The sequence below is a fragment of the Drosophila guanche genome, unplaced genomic scaffold (assembly GCF_900245975.1).
Source record: "Drosophila guanche unplaced genomic scaffold, DGUA_6, whole genome shotgun sequence".
NCBI classification, from domain to species: domain Eukaryota; kingdom Metazoa; phylum Arthropoda; class Insecta; order Diptera; family Drosophilidae; genus Drosophila; species Drosophila guanche.
In genome coordinates, this window is record NW_022995743.1 from 12486482 (window position 1) to 12505864 (window position 19383).

Sequence of the window (19383 nt, forward strand, 5' to 3'; positions counted from 1 at the left end):
GAAAAGGAGGAATTTCAATTTTCCATTACACCAAGTTTTATCCCAAATATGATCATTTATTACGCGAAAGAGAATAGAAAATTAATGTTACATTTTTGGGCCTAGAATTAGATTCACTGCCATAAAAAAATTAATGCGCCTCATCCCCACTGTCATCTTCCTGATTGGCATTTACGCCGGCTTTTATGGCCACCTCGGTTAATGCCTTGGGATTGATTAGAAAACCGCCCTGGGTATCACGTCCAACTATACCCATTTCGAAACGGAAGTCCTTGTCCTTGTCTTCACCATGAACGCGGTAAATTCTGAAAGGCCAAGAGCAGTCATTATGTAAGGTGTGCGTTGAATGAAACTAAAAAGTGCTTACATTTCACCAGCCCTTTTGACTAGATCTTCTGTGTTCCAATCGACAAATCGCGACTTTTCCATCTCGGTCTTGGCCGCCTGCTTAGCTTTTCCACTGGCGCAGGCAAAGTACCCAAAGTACGAGCCGGATGGCTCAATTTTGTAGAGCTGTGGCCCATCATTTTCATCCCACGAGGCCAGGATAATGGAGAGTCCAAAGGGACGGACTGCGCTGTACAAGGTGTAGGCATGGACATAGGCGGACACGCGGTCGCATAGGTGCTTCAAAGGAATCACTTGCTCGAACTGCTGACGGTAGTTGGCTGCCTCCTGGCGGGCAATGTCAGCCACATAGTTTCCGTCGGCCACCAGGCCAGCCACGGCCATGCCAATGTTCTTCTCAACGATGAATATGCGCCCAGCGGCATCGGGCTCATATAATTTGCTCGTTATTATTTTCTCAACGGCCAGAATGACGCAGTCCTTGCCACGGATCCCAATAACGGTGCCACTCTTCTCCACTGCCTTGGAGGCATAGTCGATTTGGAAAACACGGCCATCCGGCGAGAACTGCGATGCCGACAAGTCATACTGCAATAAAAGTTCATAAAAATAGAATCTGCCCGCGAGAAATTGTGTTTCTTCTACTTACACCAGTTCCAATTGTACTCATTGCGGTGCTTTAAATTTTATTTTTTATATGCAAAAAATTAGTTTGGACGATGATTTGACGGCTTTTGCTTTGCTAGGTGTAAGTGTGACCGCGGATATATAAAATATAAATCAACTATACCGCCTGACCGGCAAATATACCGAAACATGCCTTCTCACTTTCAAGATATACCGTAAATAGTCTTATTCTTTCTGATCCAGATTTTCAGGGGCCGGGAGGTATATTCCAAGGTGTATAGCTAGAGAAGGTGACTTTTGCCACTAACCAAATAGTATAGTGGTCACACTGCTTATTGCGCACGCGGTTTTATTTATAAACAACTAAAAACCATGCTTGCGAATATTTGTGAAAAAAGGTAAGTGCAGACTGCAATAAATCTGTGAAAAAGTAATAACAAATCCATGCTTTAGCTACGCGGCGGAGGCCCAGTACACAAACTTCTATGGCGGCGGCGACATTGCGTGGAGCTCGGATGGCCAGCACTTTTATTGCCTGAGCGGTGCCGCTGTCAACCAAGTCGACGTCCAGACCTCGCAAATCTTGCAGAGCTTTGGAGTAAGCTCCGCGACAGTGGAGAAGAAGAAGCCGACCAACTTGGACGACATCGATGTGGAGGAGGATGCGATAACCTGCTTTGCGCTGTCGCACGAGCATTTGGTAACTGCCCATCGCAGTGGACTGTTGCGTCTGTGGCTACTGAGCACCTGCAAGCTGGTGAAGCTGTGGAAGGCGCAACACAAGGGTCCAGTCATCAAAATCGAGTTTAGTCCATGCGGAAGGCTTGTGTGCACCAGCGGTGGAGCAGATGCTACTCTAAGACTGTGGGATTTCGCCAACAACAGCTGCCTGTGCGCCCTGAAGGACTTTCCTGGTCCATGCTGGCTCCTGCGCTTCCATCCAAATGTCTTGCGAAAGGAGATCTATGCTGTGGGCTCGGATAACACCATTTACTGCTGGAACTATCAGTCCAAGGCGCTGCTGCACAAAATGCGAGGCCATCTCTCGCAGGTGACCGGCCTTAGCTTTAAGAGCAACGATGCTGAATGCAATAAGTTGGCTACTGTGAGTCGCGATAAAGTGTTGATCGTCTGGGAGCTGGAAGATCAGGTGGAAGGAAAACAGTTGAAGGTGCTGCCGTTGTTCGATGAGCTGGAAGGTGTCGTCTACGCAAACGAGGGCCGGGAGATAGTTGTGGCCAGCCGAACAGGAAATCTGCTGCAGGTTGATGCCGAATCCTGGAAGATAAAGAACCTATTGTCACAGTCGGACTTCCAAATCAATCGACTGCTACATTGCAACGACCTCAAGCAATTGGCTCTGGTAACCACCGAACAGAATATAATCATCTATGATGCCTCCAGCATAGAACCCGTTAAGCACTTGGTCGGCTACAACGATGAGATCTTGGACATGTGCTTCTTGGGAGACAACGACCGCTACTTGGCTGTGGCCACCAACAGCAAACACTTTAAGCTGTACGATACGGAGAACGATATGAACTGCAAGCTGATTGTCGGCCATTCGGACACGGTCATGGCTCTGGCAGGCTCGCACAATCTGCTCATATCGGTGGGCAAGGATTGCAGCATTCGATTGTGGAAGCTGGAGCATGAAAAGCCCTGCTCCTTGGAAGCTCTAACGCAGCAGACCAACTGTCATACCTCCACGATCGGCTGTGTGGCCATGACGCACAATGGAGCGGCGGGTTTTGCCTCTGTGTGCCAGGACGGCAGCATGAAGGTGTGGAACTTGAGCAGGGACAAACAGGAGCGCAACTCGTACACCTTTAATCTGCGATATTCAGCTCTCGCCCATGACAAGGAGGTCAATTGTGTTGCCTATGCCGTGAACAACAAAATCTTGGCCACCGCTTCGCAGGACAAGACGGCCAAGCTGTGGATGGCAGACTCCAATTCGTTGCTGGGAGTGCTACGTGGCCACACCCGCGGCGTGTGGAGTGTGCGTTTCTCTCCCGTCGATCAGGTTGTGCTCACATCCTCCTCGGACTGCACGCTGCGTCTTTGGTCGATCAGCAACTTTACGTGCATTAAACGCTTCGATCAGGAGTGCACAATCCTGAGAGCAGAATTCCTGGACCACGGCAAGTTTATCGTCTCTGCAGCCTCCGATGGCCTGCTTAAGCTTTGGAACATCAAGACCAACACATGTCTGCAGTCCCTCGATGAGCACACGGATCGTGTCTGGGCTTTGGCAGTCTCAGGCAGAAGTAATCGCTTCTTCTACACGGGTGGCGCGGACTCCAAGCTGATACGCTTTGGCGACGTAACGCAGGCAACGCGCAACGAGGCACTCGATCAGCGTCAGGAGACTCTGGAGCAGGAGCAGACCTTACACTCGCTCCTCCATGCACAGAAGCAGCTGCACAAGGCCTTTGTGCTAGCCCTGAACCTGAACAAGCCAAAAACCACCTTCGACATAATTGTTCACTTTGTGCGAGAGCGCGATGAAGCCGGTCTGCGTCAGCTGGTGGATCAACTGAATGTGGATCAGCGCGTGGCGCTGCTGCAGCACGTTAAGGCATGGACCACAAACTCGCGCAACTCGCACGCTGCCAATGTCATCCTAAAGCATCTAATTGGAGATGCTCTGCTGGACCCCAAGGCACGTTTCTACAACAACGGCAACATGGTGGAGGTGCTCACACCCTACGTTCAGAGGCATTTCAAAAGGATCACCGAAATGAACAAGGAGCTGGCCTTTCTGGAATTCATTGTCAAGTGCATGTAGATCACGGGCTAGAGGCAGATTATATTCTAAAATGAAAATAATTGTATAAAACAAACAGAGTCCCAAACTATTTTTCCTGCTCTGCAAATCGTTTGCTACATTCTAGAGAAATTTCGTATGATGCACATAAGTTAGTTCGGTAATTAATTATAAGCAAAACTATATTTGTTTAACATTTATTTCAATATAGTTATTAACATTTATAACCACTTACGTATGTATTGGAGGAGAGGAATTTTGACATTTCAATCTATAAAAATTGTACAAATTTCATTTAAACGAAACTAAAAGTGTGTGTGACGAGACGAGACACCTGGAGCGCCTTGGAGGGCTCCCTAACTATAGTTCCTCAGATACAGATACACTGAACACACATATAAAAAATAGATACACAGTCAGGTCAGGGCATTAGGTGGTTTGGTGGCAACTGACGAGGAGAATCCCTAAGATTATCACTGTTCGACTTAATGTTACAGTAGGTGTGCGCTGGCAGCACGGACAATGGACAATGGACATGAGCCCTTTGTATCGGGCGCGATGAGAGGTGTAGATTACTCGACGATCATCAGCAGATCATCGCCCTCGAGCTTCATGCCGTTTGCAATCTCCAGCTTCTTGACAACGCCCGCCTGTGGTGCCTGGACAACCATCTCCATCTTCATGGCGGAGAGCACAACCAGGGGCTGACCCTTCTCAACCTTATCGCCGACGGCGACGCGAATGTCAATGACAGTGCCGGGCATGGGGGCTCCCACCTCGCTCTTGACCGCCTTATTAGCCTTGGGATGAACGTGGATTTCCTGCACACAATTAAGAGTTCACGTTAGAAAGGTCTCAGCATCAATTGGAGGTTGTCTCCCCACTCACCTTGACCGCCTCCTTGTCGAGAATGTGAACTGTGCGCAGCTGTCCGTTCATCTCGAAGAAGACCTCGCGATCTCCGTTCGGCTTGAGATCGGCGGCCATGGCCATGGCCTTCAGACTCAGCGTCTTGCCGCGCTCCAGCGTCACCTCGAACTCCTCACCCACCTTGGGTCCGGTGAGGAAGATGCGCGTGTCCAGTTTGTCGACGGGGCCGAACTTCTCGCGGAAGAACAGATACTCGTTGGTCACCTGGGGATAGAGAGCCGCCGACATGACGTCGCGGTCACTGATATTAGCGTGAGATTCCTTCAGGTCCTGCTTCAGCTTGTCAAAGTCCAGTGGCTCCAGCTCGGCGCCCGGACGTCCCTCGATGCGTGGCATGTCCTTGAGTACGCGGGAGCGCAGTGGCTCGGGGAATCCGCCATGGGGAATGCCAATGAGACCCTGCAGGTACTCCACCACGGACTTGGGGAACGACAGCTCCTCAGCGCGCTCCAGCACCTGATCGGCAGTGAGGTGGTTCTGAACCATAAACTGGGCCAAGTCACCCACCACCTTGGAGGAGGGCGTGACCTTGATAATGTCGCCCAACAGCAAATTGGCCTCGCGATACGCCTTCTTCACATCCTCAAAGAAGTCGCCCAGACCCAGAGAGAAGGCCTGGAACTGCAGGTTGGTGTACTGACCGCCGGGGATCTCGTTCAGGTACACATCGGCATTGCCCGACCGCATGGTCGTGGTGCACTCGAAGGGCGCGTACAGGGTGCGCGTCTGCTCCCAGTAGGCCGAGTACTCCGACACATCGCGCAGATCCACGCCAGTGTCCAGAGTTGTGCCCTGCAGCGAGGCCACCACGGCGCCCATGCTCGGCTGTGAGGTCATGCCACTCATCGAGTCGACGGCCACATCGACCACATCGGCGCCAGCCTGTGCACAGGCCAGCATGGAGGCCACTCCAGCTCCGGAGGTGTCGTGGGTGTGGATGTGGATTGGTATGTCAGGATGCTTGTCACGAATGGCAGTGATGAGCAATCTTGCTGCCTCGGGCTTCAGCAGACCCGCCATATCCTTGATGCAGAGCACATGGGTGCCAGCCTTGACGAGCTCATCGGCCAGATTTGTGTAGTACTTGAGATCGTACTTGGTGCGCTTGGGATCGCTGACATCGCCGGTGTAGGAAATGGCCGCCTCGACCACGCCGCCTGCCTTGCCAGCAGCCTCCATGCCGAGTATCAAGTTGGGCAGATAGTTGAGGGAATCGAACACTCTGAAGATGTCCATGCCGGTTTGAACCTGCGCGACAAACACAAAGGAATTAGAAACATTTTTGGGATAGCCTAACCAGAGGATTCACCGAGCCTTACCGCCAGTTCGCAGAACTTGTGGACCACGTTGTCCGGATAGCTGGTGTAGCCGACGGCATTGGCTCCGCGCAACAGCATCTGGAATGGAATGTTCGGGATGCGCTTGCGCATCTCCTCCAAACGCTCCCAGGGGCACTCGTGCAGGAAGCGCAGGGCCACATCGAAGGTGGCGCCGCCCCAGTTCTCCAGCGCATAGAGATTGTGGAACTTGTGGGCCACATAGGGCGAGATCTTCAGCAGATCGTGGGAGCGCACACGCGTGGCCAGCAGCGACTGGTGAGCATCGCGGAAGGTGGTGTCCATCAGCATCAGGTTCTTGCGGGAGCGAACCTCCTTCGCAAAGGCCTCCGGGCCCTGGCGCACCAAAATATCACGAAGACCGCAAGGTGGTTCCGTAACTGTTGGAGATGGTCAATAAATTAGTAAAGGTCCCCATTGCAGTTATAACTTGAGGTTAACAATAAAACAAAGCGGCTCAAAATATGCAGCAAATTAGTGCTCTATTTTAAGTGTGCTGCGAATGGTAAAACAATTAAAGCTAAAGCCAAAGCCACTAAAACTATAAAGCCCAAACATTGAATGAAATAAAATATGATGGACCCACTGCCATATTATATGTCTGTGTACTCTGTGTGAGGAGTTTGCTTTGTTTGGGATGTTGGGGATAGCTTAGCATAGAACATACCTTTGGCCTCGCCACGCTCTTCACGTTCTAATGCCTCCGCCGACAGATCTTCGGTGGATTGGTGTATGAGCAGGAGAGTATCATGAGAACGTGTTTGTGTGGGCATATCGTGTGTTTATTGTTCAGTGATATTTTGTGTGTTGTCCAATTGTTTGGATTGCGATTACAAATTGCATTTCGGTAGATTGGCAGATTAATAACAGATGTAACACAACAGAAATTTGCGGGTGCATTTTGTTTGAAAGAGTAAAAACATAAAGTTTTGATTAAAGCGTAAAGTAGAAGCAGCGAATAAAAACATTTCACAAGTAAAATACATAAAAGTATAAAGATCCATGCATGCCTCTTCATTGATTCAATTTGCGGCAAGTATTTGTTCTTTTTTTTGCTTTCATTGAAAGTGAAGATCAATCGAGTGACTTTTACATGAAGCATTTCCCCCTGTGGATCCCCTGTGGTAGCCACAAAAGCAAGCTTTTACCGGAAACAAAAGCACATGCAAATAGACCCAAGAGATTCAGAGAAGAACTTACCCAGGGGAACGGCTGGTACATGAGGACTGACCTCGGCGGGCTTCAGGGTGGTGGCGAGTGGTGTCTGTGGGCCGTTGACCAGCACTTCACCCAAGTAGTTGAGCAATTTCTGTGCACGATTCTGGGTGGGACGGAACTTGAAGAGCTGCGGATGCTCGTCAATGAAGTAGGTGTCCAGGACGCCGTGCAGGAACTTCTGGTTCTCCAGCACGTTCAGCAGGAAGGGTATGTTGGTCTTGACACCGCGAATGCGGAACTCGCGCAGCGCACGGTTCATTTTGGCAGCGGAACTCTGCAGATCGCCGGCATGCGAGATCACCTTGACCAGCAGGGAGTCGTAGTACGGCGAGATGATGGCGCCGGCGTAGGCCGACGCGCTGTCCAGGCGAATGCCCATGCCCTCGCCCGATCGGAACACCTCCAGGCGTCCGGTGTTGGGCTGGAAATCGTTGGCGGGATCCTCGGTTGTGACACGGCACTGGATGGCATAGCCGCGGGGCTTGATGTTCTCCTGGGTGTAGCCCAGCTCTGGCAGGGTCATGCCCTCGGCAATGCGGATCTGCGACTGCACCAGATCGATGCCGGTGATCTCCTCCGTGACCGTGTGCTCCACCTGAAGGCGGGCATTCACCTCGATGAAGTAGAAGTTGCCAGACTCGTCGCACAGGAACTCCACGGTGCCGGCGTTCTCGTAGCCCACGTGCTTGGCCAGACGCACGGCCGCGTCTGTCATCTTGTCGCGCAACTCCAGGGGCAAGCGGGGAGCCGGAGCGATTTCCACCACCTTCTGGTGGCGACGCTGCACCGAGCAGTCGCGCTCGTACAGGTGCACCACATTGCCGGCCTTGTCGCCCAGCAGCTGAACCTCGATGTGACGCGGACGCTCGATGAACTTTTCTATGAACATGGCGCCGTTTCCGAAGGCAGCCTTTGCCTCGGAGCTGGCACGCTGGAAATTCTCCTCGACCTCCTCCATCTTGCGCACCACACGCATGCCACGTCCGCCGCCACCGTAGGCCGCCTTGAAGATGACTGGCAGTCCGTGCTTCTTGCAGAACTCGAGGGCCTCGTCCTTGGTGGTGACGGGACCGTCTGTGCCGGGCACAATGGGCACACCAGCTTCGATGGCCGCCACACGGGCTGCCACCTTGTCGCCCATGTTCTGGACAACCTTGGGCGTGGGGCCGATGAACCGAAGGCCAGCATCGATCACGGCCTGGGCAAAGTCACTGCGCTCGGAGAGGAAGCCATAGCCGGGATGCACGGCATCCACGTCGTTCTCCTTGCACACACGAATGATCTCTGGAATGTTGAGGTAGGCCTCCACCGGTGGCAGGCCCTTGCCGACCAGATACGACTCGTCCGCCTTCTGGCGATGCATGTGCATCTTGTCCTGCTCCGAGTACACAGCCACCGACTTGATGCCCAGCTCTGTGCAGGCGCGGAAGACACGAATGGCGATCTCCCCGCGATTGGCCACCAGCACCGATCGAATGGGCTTGTACTCCACCTGGCGGGGGGACACACAATGAATATATTTTGATGATTCATTCGGGGTCGGGGTCCTTCACTCACCTGACTCGAGTAGGCATTCTTGCTGACAAAGTAAAGGCGCACGCGCGGCTGCGCACTGCGCAGCGCTTTGAAGGCGGACTGGGCTCGCGGTATGAACATGATGATCCGAGTGTAGCTGCAGGGGCGAGAGGGAAGCAGAGCAATGTATTACAGGTATCTGTGTGTATATATTATAGTATACAATCAAGAGATTGCATTCGACGCTTCAATTATCTGCTAATAAGCTGATTTCGTGTGCTCGATTTCCAAATGCCTTAAGGTTATCGACTTTGCTTTCGAATGCGCGAACAAACGGAACAACACAGGGGGACAGGGGGACAGGGGAAGGAGGGTCTCTCGCCAAAAATGATTGCAATTCAAAGTCTATTCAAAACTGAGTTGCCTTTTCATTCCTTTGGATCTATGTACGACTGTACGAGTGTGTTTGCTCAAGCTCCCGCTCCCGCTCCAGCTCCAGCTGAAGCTCCAGCCTAATCTTCGGCTCAAAGTCCGTTGATTGTGTTTGTGTGATTTCCAAGTATTATTCCATATAAATACCAAGCTGTCGGCGAATAAAGTGGACTGACTCACGTGATCAAAATCCAAAGCGAGTTCTAACAATTGAAATGACAATTTTGCATATGTTAACCCGATTGGTATGGGTAGAATCGGTTCAACAATACCCGAAGTACATACGAATGTTGCTTAAATTTCCCTAATTGATGCATTGGAACTGACTATTTAATATCTATAGTGGACAGCTTGTGGGTAATAGATGAGTAAATATTTAATATAACACACGATACCCAAAGGCAATGTTTGTTGCAATCAAATGAAATTACGAAAAGGCATCTACTGCTTTTTATAACAACAAGATACACAATAAGGTAAGCTACTGTCGATATATTTACACTTGAAACTCACATATTAATCAATTTCAGTTGTTGTTCAACATTTGTTTGATATATTTACACTTATGGCGCATACAAATTAGCATCCATAATAAAAATAAACCGAAAATGCCACTCGAAAGAGCAAAAGTTTCGTCTACAGAGCATTCACAGTGCGTTGGCTCTGCTTCGTTCGCTTCTCTCCGCACATGCCATAACAATTTTATTTTTACTTTTGTTACTTTTGGCTTTCCATTAACTTTGAGTTAAAAGCTTGTTTTGCTCATTATCAACGATTCATATGGGTTTTGTAGACGGACTGGACGGGGACGCTTGGGCAGAGGGGTGCGTCAGTGACCGGCTTTGCCACGGCTGTGTCTGGCCCAGACTTTTGCATTTCAAATTCTGGTCCCGAACAAGTTCAAATAGCCGACCCTGTCTGTACTCTGTCTGGCTCTCTCTCTCTCTCTCTCTCTGTGTTTCTCTCTCTTGTGCTCTGATTCTGCAAGTGGATCGTGGGGGCTCGTCTGCGGCAGCAAGACAGAAAGTGGGGCCTCGCATGGGTCGCCAAAATATATGTAAATATTTATGTGCCTCGAAGTGCATTTGGAGCTGGAACAACAGATGGTCAGGTGATACTAGCGTAATGGGATTAAACATTGAAGTTTGACTCTGCTTTGGGTTCATCGCTTCTCCATTCTGATACCCTACCACTCTATATTGGGCAAACAAACAAAATAAATAATAAATTATTTTCATCTGAGGAGCGGACTGTGCCCGCACGTGAAGTGCATGCCTGCTCGAGAGGCTCGTTATGTGGGGGGAATGGAATGGCGAGTGGGAGCTTCAGAGGTTCATAGATTATCTAGAACCACTGTTGACACATGTACTGACTGTTTGTATACACATGGGGTGACACAGGTGCAGATAATGAGAGGTAGATAAGACTTCTTTATTAACACATCGGAGGAGGTCTGGCCATCCATTTTATCATTCGCTGTGGGAGTGCACTCCTGGGGGCCCCTCCACTGCTGCCACCCTATAAATAGTCATGATGAACGTGATCCAATGTTGATCGACAGCTCTAATTAAATTGCCTCTGTTAACATCAATTTAATTTGCTAATTCCATTCATTTGTACAGAGTTAATTCACGATTATGCTATTAACAATATAATTAACAGTCAAAAGAGATGCCAAACCCAAACAGTTCTGGTCAGTCTGTCAGCGTCTAACACTACGAATACCATTCGGAAAACTAAATTCCCATACGGCCCAGATAAGCCTCAATGTCACCTTGTGCTCCGTGGAACGGAACAGCCAATCGACTGCCGTTTTTATGAATGCTATAAATTTAGAATGAACATAATATGTTCAGGCTGCAAGCGTTTTGAAAATTCGAAATGTTTTCTTATCAATGCAATGGTTTTTGTTATATAACTTTAACGTTTTCTACGATTGCGTGTTGGCCGTGATATATTGGAGGGATATTTAGCGAGAGATTCCAACATATGGAAGAGATTTAAACCATTAATCCCTTATCGAATTATTGGGGCAGTAATTTTATGGAACTCAATCAATTCAATCGTTCGATATCTATTTATTTGGGCCAATAAAGCCAACAGGTAAGTCGTGCGTCTTATCTCTGAGGATTCTTTTTATCGTTGAGGCAAAGATGAAATCATAATCGGAAGGTCTTTCGCTTGGACATTCAGAGGAAGTGCGATAAGGAGCTTCGCTTGAACTCGATATTCCTTTTAATGCTCGAGTTTTAAACGATTTTATCAACTGAAATAAATGCCTGGCCAACAAATGATTTAACATGCCGTGGAAAAATGCAAATCAGGGTACAGTGAAAGCTCCCTTTGGCAAACCACTTTCACTGTAATTGGTTAATCGTTTTCCCAGTTTCTGTCAATTTTGTGTTTAACTTTTGACAATGTTTACAGGCCATGTTCAATTATCCTGTTGCTTCTGTTTGTTGTATGCCCATCACCATCGACCGAGTGACTGACTGACTGACTGACTGACTGGGTGTGCCCTTGCAATCCTCGAGGGCTGCGACATTCCCTTGGCGAGCCCAATCTCAAGCAATTATACGAAAACTCTGTTGACATGGCTTTGGTATGCCCAAACCCACACCCAACGCACCGAATGTGTTTACTCGCCTGCCCACGAAACGGTCATCACACGATTATGTAATAATATAATGATAATACAACAAACTACAAACTGTATGTGTGTGAATTGTATAATAATATTAATAATAATAATAATGGAATAATAGAATGGGCCACCGCCACTCAAACGATATGCTTTTGTTCCCCCACTTTTACTCATAAAAATTGCGTGCTAATTTTTGTTTTTTCTTTTTTTTGTTGCCGCTTAAACATACGATCTTGAACGACAGTCCGCTAAGGTCAAAGTCGTGTTGAATGTGTGCCGGCCGGGCATTGATTTTCCGCAAAATATGACCAGGCCATGACAATAATTGCGCATAAATGGATGAGCCAGAATAGCTTATACTTCCGAGAGGGTGTATTTCCTTCCATCCATTTATTACTTTTAGTATCAATAACATTCTGAACTCTCAGTTGCTGGAGTGTAACACTCGAAAGATTTTATATTCAGCTAACCGTCTAGACCTTATCAAGTTTTCTAGCTGATAGACGCTTTGACATTGAGTGGTCCCGGGTCCAGTTATGCCCTGTCAAGAGATGCGAATGAAATCCAATTAGATTCGAACAGCTTCCACTAGTTAATTTTTTGATATTCACTACGTGTACAGTGTACAGTGAAAGCTCTAAAGGCGGAACATCTCCTTTGGGGGATATCTATGGATCTATAGATCTACCACTGTTTCAGTATATCCCCATTCTTAATTGCTTTCACATTGCACATTTGAATTAATTTCGCATAGCGGCATGTCCATGTCTATAAATTCATTGTATGTATGCCTATGTCTGTCTGTTTGTCAAACACGTTTTCGACTCAATAGCGAAACCATAAGAAGGTCATAAATATTGGGCAGAAAGTAAAAAGAGGACAAAAATAAAACACAGCCAGCGACTCTGCGTGTGCACCGCTCTCTCTCTCTCTCTCTCTCTCTCTCTCTCTATCACTCTCTCTATCGCTGTTTCTGTGTGCGTGTGTGTGTATGGAAAAGAATAAAATGTAATTAACACATGTCTGCCAGAGACAAGAAATGGGAAGCAGAGGGCGCACATGTAAATTACAGCAGATGGGCTGGGTTGGTGAGAGCCGGAAGGGCAAAGGGACAAGGCGTGAACAAAAAATTGGGAAAAAATTATGCAATTGATTGAGATCGATTACAATTAAAAAGCAAAATCTAAATCGACAAGCACATCCTTGCACTCTGGTACACTACTTAGTGGCTAGGCAGTTGCCCGTCTGTCTGGGCAGTGAGATTGGGGCCAGTGACCTTTGACTTACATTTCCAAAAAAAAATCACAAAAAGCGGCCTGCGCTTATCCTTGTTGTCCTTGGGACTCCAAAGGGGAATGCGAGTGTCAAAAAATCACCGCTTCAGCACTTTACACAATTTAGATCCGTTTGACAGCAGTTTGATTGAAGATCTGGGGACACAAATGCACACGGTTCCTATGTGTCTGTTTCTGTACACGCTCCCTCTTAATTTTTTTTGGTAGGCAGAAAGAACACCGCTAAGTCGAATTTCACTGCACTCTGAAACGGCGTGCTTTTGGATTTCTTTCCCAGGAATTCGGCGAACCGTTCACGTCAAAGTTGCACGACCAACTCAATGGGGCCGGTTGAGCTTCTCGCGAAAACTTGAAAGTCTCGCAGCTTCGAAATGGGGGCAGGGTACAAGTGCGAGGGGTGCAGTCATTCCGCTCTTCGAGGTACCTAAGCAGACGACATAAGCTTGCACGGAGAGAGTCGTCTCTACCTTAACTCTTACCTACCTTTGTGCTTATCTTCTCTGCCTCTCTCAATCACGGCGCCTCGCGTGAGTTAGTTCCTCTCTCTTTGCCTCTGCGTTTGTGCGCCTAACCGGTAATGAAATTTGTTCCTCACATTGACACAACAACAAATGGCTGAACTTTGTCCTAGCGGCACAATTTTGGGGTTGGTTATGTTGTTGTCACCGGATGTGTCGCTGCCGGGAGCGCAACAGCTGTTCTCACCGGCCCCCAAAGCTAGGCTGCTACCAAAGGAGGCCGATGAGTGGATTTGCATGGAAGAGAGAGGCTCACAGAGCAGACATTCCAGTATTCACTTCAGTCTGCAGTTCATCAGTCGTAATGCTGAGTGGATTATTCCATTCGCATTGCTTCACTAACACAAATGCGTACAAACATAAGTATGTGTGCATGTGTTTAAGTAGGTAGACAATTATATTCACGGCATTTCTAGAAGCTGATGCAAAAGCTCTGTTAACAGACATGTTCCTATTCCAGAAAATAAATGCTTATCCCCTAATTATAAACAGTTATAATTATCAACCAAATTTGCCAGGTTGGGCTCCTGGATCTTAAGCCAAATGAATCCTCTCTAGAACTATTTCTAACGGTGTCGCAATCAAAACAGAACCATTGAGCATCACATTATTAATGACGTCTCCCACTCATACATATCAGTTCGATGTTAATGGAAACTTTTAGTAGAGTAGCCAAGACGATAGAGCTGTTGTTGTTGGAGGCGACTAGAAATGCTTTGGCTATTTGAACTCGGCGCGTGTGTAGTCCGGTGATATTCCCGAAGCTGAAGCTTATTATATTAACAGCCGGTGCGGTGCGTCTACATCTATATTGGGGGACACGGGATTCATTGAAACAGGCGAGCGAATCGTACGACTCCAAATTAAGGTGGCGGGATGGAGATTCGGGCACTGATTTGAGTGAACGAGCGCCGAGAGCTCTCAACATTGCCGCCGACAACGATTTCGCTCTCTGTTATCGTCGCTATCAGCTGGCTTTTCTGATTGCCTCTCGCTCTCAAAAACTATATAGTTACAGGATATACACATACAATCCTACATATAAATGTTTATATACGGACGGAGGTTTTTCGATTTATATTTTTATTTTACGGCACGCGCAACTGTGGAAACAACGGGGGCGCGTTATCTGTATATGTTGGGCGAGACCGAATTCTAGAGGCCCAACAAGAACCATGTTGCGTATTAAAGAGGAATATGTAGGCATGTTTGTTTGAATTGGCCAGTTTTTAGTACATCTTTTGGATTAGTAAGTGTCTAATATACAAAATTCAGTTAACTCTTAGCTTACAATCCCATTGATTAGATTATGGACTGTACGTGAGAGAAATGGGATGACATATTGGGCTTGTTGTTAAATTCCAGACACTCTCAACATGTTTGTTGATAAGAACTGCCACGCCTCCGTCTGGAAGCTATGGAAATCTTTCATAGTACATCTAGTCCTCGCTATCAAGTAATCTTATCAATATTGCCAGTCACTTCTAATTACCAGACATACCATATCTTATCAACATACGAAGGGAGCTCTAAAAAGGTTCACCTCTCTTTCCTATGGGATCTGTAACGCTTAGGCGGTAATTCATGGATTTGATCAAGGTGCCAGAGCTGGAACTTGTGAGGGTATTTGCAGGTGTATTTGACTTGTCCCATCAAAAAGTAATAATTGTAGTCTGCAGTGCTACACGTGCCGCTGATATTCATTAGCATTAGGCTATTTTCCAATCTATAAATTGTTAATATTTTTATTTGTATCATTGGGCCAAGGTTACTTGGATAACTTCAGTTTTAAGTTCTGTAAGTTCTGTAAAATAGAAAATAAGTTCTTATTATCTCCAAGACTTGCTGTGACCTTTGATTGCAACCATTTCCTTAAAATAGCTGCTGCGGTGTCTAATTAAAAGCTTATCCAATTGAACCTTCCTCCCAGGCGATATATCAGTTTCTAAGAATGACCGAATCAAAGTGCAAAGTACAGCAAGATATTGGGGGTAAAATTAATCCAAGATAGTATTAATTATATCGGAAATATTATGAATTAGTTGACACATGTATTCAGTATAAAGAATGATCGTGGTGCCGAGAATGTTCTTGCTTTCATGTTTTCTTTTAATTCTCCTCTTCGTTTTCTTTGGGCTGGGCAGAGCGAAGGGCTGTGTATTTGGTTGTCACAATGGATGATATGGAAACACAATGCAGATACTTTGCCTCGATTTGGAATTTATTTAAGGGCATCTAAGGGCCAAAATTGTTCATACGTTTTGTATGTCCGTTAAATTGTTGTAATTCTACATATCAATGCTTGCTACATGTACTAAATTCTACATGTAGTAGAATGTATAAATCGCAACAGAGCCACCTGGCACCGAAAAATCGAATCTTTTTCCGTGTTCCAAAAGAATTATATACGAACTTTTTTATTTGAACTAAATTTGGTAACGATTAAAATAAAAAGAAGTCCTGAAAACTAATCAATCTTGTAGTTTATTGAATCATCAATTGTAATAAATCATAGTTTTAGCGCTGGAACTCTTAACAAGCTGGTAATATTAAACAGAAGATGAAAGTCAAGGAAAATGATTTTAGATTTGCGGTATATTTTGAAAATGAAAGTTAATATTTCGGTATATTTCCGAGGGTCTGTCGGTATATCTTATCGGTAGTTCCGAGGTCACACTGCACTCAACTTTTAACTCAAAACTCAAAATTGGCTCAAAATCTTAAATTTATTTGTTATTACTGCTCGCTGCGTGTTGTACAAGTTTTTCGCGATGTCAATCTACGCCAAAGTCGAAAAGGGACCCGCAATTGAGGTTTTTGCCTTAACGCAAGCATTTAAAGACGATTCCAACCAAAACAAAGTTAATCTGTCTGTGGGCGGTAAGTAAATATTTCTGTCCGTCTGTGCGTTGTTGTTTTTAGCACTTACATGTGTAAATGCATACACGTGCATATGTGTGCAATGCATGTGCTGTGTACTTTAAATGTGTAGCGTATAAGCACTTGTACAATTTTCTATCATTTGTTAGCTGCCGCCCTGCAGCCAGCCACCTCTTGTTCGCATGACTTGGTTGTCCCCCTCTCTGCTGGAGGTCATTTGGAAGTCACTGGGCAATATTAATTGGTGTGATTCTCTTTCCTTTGGGTGGTCTGTCATCTTCCGCTTTCAATGCAATTTGTCTCCTACACTATTTTATATATCTTTTATATATTTGCGACACATTCGCAGCTGACTGACGATAATAGTGCCAGCTAGGGCAAATCACTTTCCTGTTTTTGCTTCTAATTGACGTCAGCTAGTACAGTATTTAGTTATGTACTAGTATGCATAACGATAAGCCGCTAGGGTTCAACCTTTCTTTCCATCAGCTTAGAGCGAGGTCGTTGCTGATTTGGATGAATGCCATTTCACCTGTTTTGTTTTTTGTATACCATATTTATGGATTTTTTTGGCTGATCCAGCTGGTCCCAACTTTTAGATTTATGGATGTTGTTGCATAATTTAAATAAAAACTCCCCACCAGCGAATTGTTTGCGTATTTTGATTTTGTTTTTCTCAAAGTTGAAAGTCAATAACCTTTGCCTCCTCGGTCGTGTATTCTTATTCTCATGTTAATGGTGGCTTGTAGCCATACATAAATTCTATTCTTATACCTTTACAATGCTAAAAGTAATAAACTTTAATTTGTTAATTTTTGTGTTTGTTTTTGGCTGGTTTTACTGTGGCCAATCCATCAGCTATGGTTTTCTCGTCTCGTTTTTCTATCACGCGCCACAAAAACAAGCAATTCCAGAGCAATTACTTAAATTGGTTTCAAATAACCGGACGAGCGTATACGTAATGGCCTAGAAACAAGAGTTTTCACACTATCGGATTTCGTTCGGCATTAACTATTGATTACGCATACTAAGTCCGTCCAGATAAGATATCAGATAGTATACAATTTAGCACTTTGGACAATGGATTCCCGCAAACACTTGTAGAGGCGCTTGTCTTTCTGTTAATTTCTGTTGTTGATAAATTGTTTTACTTCGTTTACAGCTTACAGGACAGATTCCGGGGCGCCCTGGGTCCTGCCTGTGGTGCGAAAAACCGAAATAAAAATCGCCAGCGACGAATCTGTTAACCACGAGTATTTGCCAGTGACTGGTGAGTAGCTCATGGATTCCATTAATTATATCACTTTAATGCAAGAATCTCTATTGTCCTCAAAGGTCTTGAATCATTCACAAGTGCAGCCACCGAATTGGTGCTGGGTGCCGATTCCATTGCCATCAAGGAGAATCGCGTAAGTAAAACAGACTTAATTTTCGCTTGATCTTGATTTCATTTGATTATTTTTGGCAGGCTTTTGGCGTGCAGACTATCTCCGGCACAGGTGCGCTGCGCGTGGCTGCCGAGTTCCTGCACACTCAGTTGAACAGGAATGTTGTCTTTTACTCGAATCCCACATGGGAGAACCATCACAAGATATTTGCCGACACTGGTTTCACCTCGCTGCACTCCTACCGCTACTGGGACCAAAGCAAGCGTCAGCTGGACTTTAAGGGCATGCTGGCTGATCTGGACCAGGCTCCTCCCGGAGCAGTGATCATCTTGCATGCGTGCGCACACAATCCCACAGGCATAGATCCCACGCAGGAGCAGTGGAAGGAAATTGCCGATCTGATGGAGCACAAGAAACTCTTCCCGCTGTTCGATTCGGCGTACCAGGGCTTTGCCAGCGGTGACCCCGATCGCGATGCTTGGGCTGTGCGGTATTTCGTGTCGAGGGGCTTTGAGCTCCTAACGTGCCAGTCGTTTGCAAAGAACTTTGGCCTGTATTGCGAAAGGGCTGGCAACTTGACGGTGGTGCAACAGCACGCATCCACCAAGCCTGCGGTGCACTCACAATTGACTTTGATTATCCGAGGCATGTACTCCAACCCACCGGCCTATGGCGCTCGCATCGTGTCCACCGTGTTGAACACACCGGAATTGCGCCAAGAATGGATGGACTGCATCAAGCTAATGTCGAGTCGCATCCGGCAAATGCGTGCACTGCTGCGGGACAAGCTCGTTGCTCTGGGAACGCCTGGCAACTGGGACCATATTGTCAATCAAATTGGCATGTTCTCGTACACGGGCCTCAATGAGAACCAAGTGCGATACCTCATCAAGGAGTATCACATCTATCTCCTAAAGACGGGGCGCATCAACATGTGTGGCCTTAACACGGGCAACATTGAGTATGTGGCCAAGGCCATCAATGCCTCGGTCACCGCCGGGTCGAACGTTTCCTGCCCCTGCGACAACAAATTGTAATAAAATGTAACTTCAGTCATAGAATGTGCACCGGATATACCATGATACACTGAATTATGCTACCCATAGGCAATTAGCATTTAAACGAAACTGTTGTCCCAGCAACAACCCAACTACGTAACATTTAAACCTGGCCTTTATATACAACATGTACAACATACTCTTTACCTAATTGGATTATACAATGTACACGTCTTTGCACATTAGAGTTCCTTATCTACTGTTGGTTAACCAATGTTTAGCATAATAACTACTCTTTATTGACTTGTGTGTAGTCCTTAGTTACAGCGACAATAACAATACAAAAGTATTCAGAATGCGCGTTTAATTCCTTTGACAAATTTGAACTGCTGGATGACTTTAACCTGTTTGCTTTGAACACTTTAAATACAACGAAACGCGCCCACAACAGCAGAAGCAATGATATTTTTTGCATCGATTTTT

General features: G+C 46.5%; 4 protein-coding genes across 5 annotated transcripts; 2 read left to right on the plus strand and 2 right to left on the minus strand.

Annotated features, from left to right (window-relative positions):
• Positions 1-35: 35 nt before the first annotated feature.
• LOC117591845 (proteasome subunit alpha type-3) lies at positions 36-1136 on the minus strand. The gene is made up of 3 exons (XM_034285210.1): positions 998-1136; positions 368-936; positions 36-305 (listed from the first exon to the last, which is right to left on the minus strand). The coding sequence occupies exons 1-3, from the start codon at positions 1016-1018 to the stop codon at positions 131-133; spliced, it is 765 nt and encodes a 254-aa protein (XP_034141101.1). The 5' UTR covers positions 1019-1136; the 3' UTR covers positions 36-130.
• A 154-nt stretch (positions 1137-1290) lies between these two features.
• LOC117578768 (transducin beta-like protein 3) lies at positions 1291-4139 on the plus strand. The gene is made up of 2 exons (XM_034264474.1): positions 1291-1373; positions 1429-4139. The coding sequence occupies exons 1-2, from the start codon at positions 1348-1350 to the stop codon at positions 3764-3766; spliced, it is 2364 nt and encodes a 787-aa protein (XP_034120365.1). The 5' UTR covers positions 1291-1347; the 3' UTR covers positions 3767-4139.
• Positions 4140-4230: 91 nt separating this feature from the next.
• On the minus strand, positions 4231-13427 carry LOC117578767 (pyruvate carboxylase, mitochondrial). 2 transcript variants are annotated; one of them, XM_034264472.1, is made up of 7 exons: positions 13109-13427; positions 8788-8902; positions 7213-8722; positions 6680-6727; positions 5995-6392; positions 4634-5923; positions 4231-4566 (listed from the first exon to the last, which is right to left on the minus strand). In XM_034264472.1, exons 2-7 carry the CDS (start codon positions 8884-8886, stop codon positions 4318-4320), a joined length of 3594 nt encoding a protein of 1197 aa, XP_034120363.1. In that variant the 5' UTR covers positions 8887-8902; positions 13109-13427; the 3' UTR covers positions 4231-4317. The 2 variants fall into 2 exon arrangements, with proteins under 2 accessions (XP_034120363.1, XP_034120364.1); XM_034264473.1 differs by lacking the exon at positions 6680-6727.
• A 2920-nt stretch (positions 13428-16347) lies between these two features.
• LOC117581769 (aspartate aminotransferase, cytoplasmic) lies at positions 16348-19155 on the plus strand. The gene is made up of 4 exons (XM_034269177.1): positions 16348-16514; positions 17677-17784; positions 17850-17923; positions 17983-19155. Exons 1-4 carry the CDS (start codon positions 16406-16408, stop codon positions 18937-18939), a joined length of 1248 nt encoding a protein of 415 aa, XP_034125068.1. The 5' UTR covers positions 16348-16405; the 3' UTR covers positions 18940-19155.
• The last annotated feature ends 228 nt before the right edge of the window (positions 19156-19383 follow it).

Coding starts and splice junctions, on each gene's coding strand:
- LOC117591845 (XM_034285210.1), bottom strand. CDS start 1,018: ATGAGTACAATTGGAACTGGT. Junction 937..997: donor TGAGTACAATTGGAACTGGT/GTAAGTAGAAGA, acceptor CTTTTATTGCAG/TATGACTTGTCGGCATCGCA. Junction 306..367: donor GTCAAAAGGGCTGGTGAAAT/GTAAGCACTTTT, acceptor TTGGCCTTTCAG/AATTTACCGCGTTCATGGTG.
- LOC117578768 (XM_034264474.1), top strand. CDS start 1,348: ATGCTTGCGAATATTTGTGAAAAAAG. Junction 1,374..1,428: donor GCGAATATTTGTGAAAAAAG/GTAAGTGCAGAC, acceptor TCCATGCTTTAG/CTACGCGGCGGAGGCCCAGT.
- LOC117578767 (XM_034264472.1), bottom strand. CDS start 8,886: ATGTTCATACCGCGAGCCCAGTCCGCCTTCAAAGCGCTGCGCAGTGCG. Junction 8,723..8,787: donor AGAATGCCTACTCGAGTCAG/GTGAGTGAAGGA, acceptor TCCCCCCGCCAG/GTGGAGTACAAGCCCATTCG. Junction 6,393..6,679: donor AGAGCGTGGCGAGGCCAAAG/GTATGTTCTATG, acceptor CATCTCCAACAG/TTACGGAACCACCTTGCGGT.
- LOC117581769 (XM_034269177.1), top strand. CDS start 16,406: ATGTCAATCTACGCCAAAGTCGAAAAGGGACCCGCAATTGAGGTTTTT. Junction 16,515..17,676: donor AGTTAATCTGTCTGTGGGCG/GTAAGTAAATAT, acceptor CTTCGTTTACAG/CTTACAGGACAGATTCCGGG. Junction 17,924..17,982: donor TTGCCATCAAGGAGAATCGC/GTAAGTAAAACA, acceptor TATTTTTGGCAG/GCTTTTGGCGTGCAGACTAT.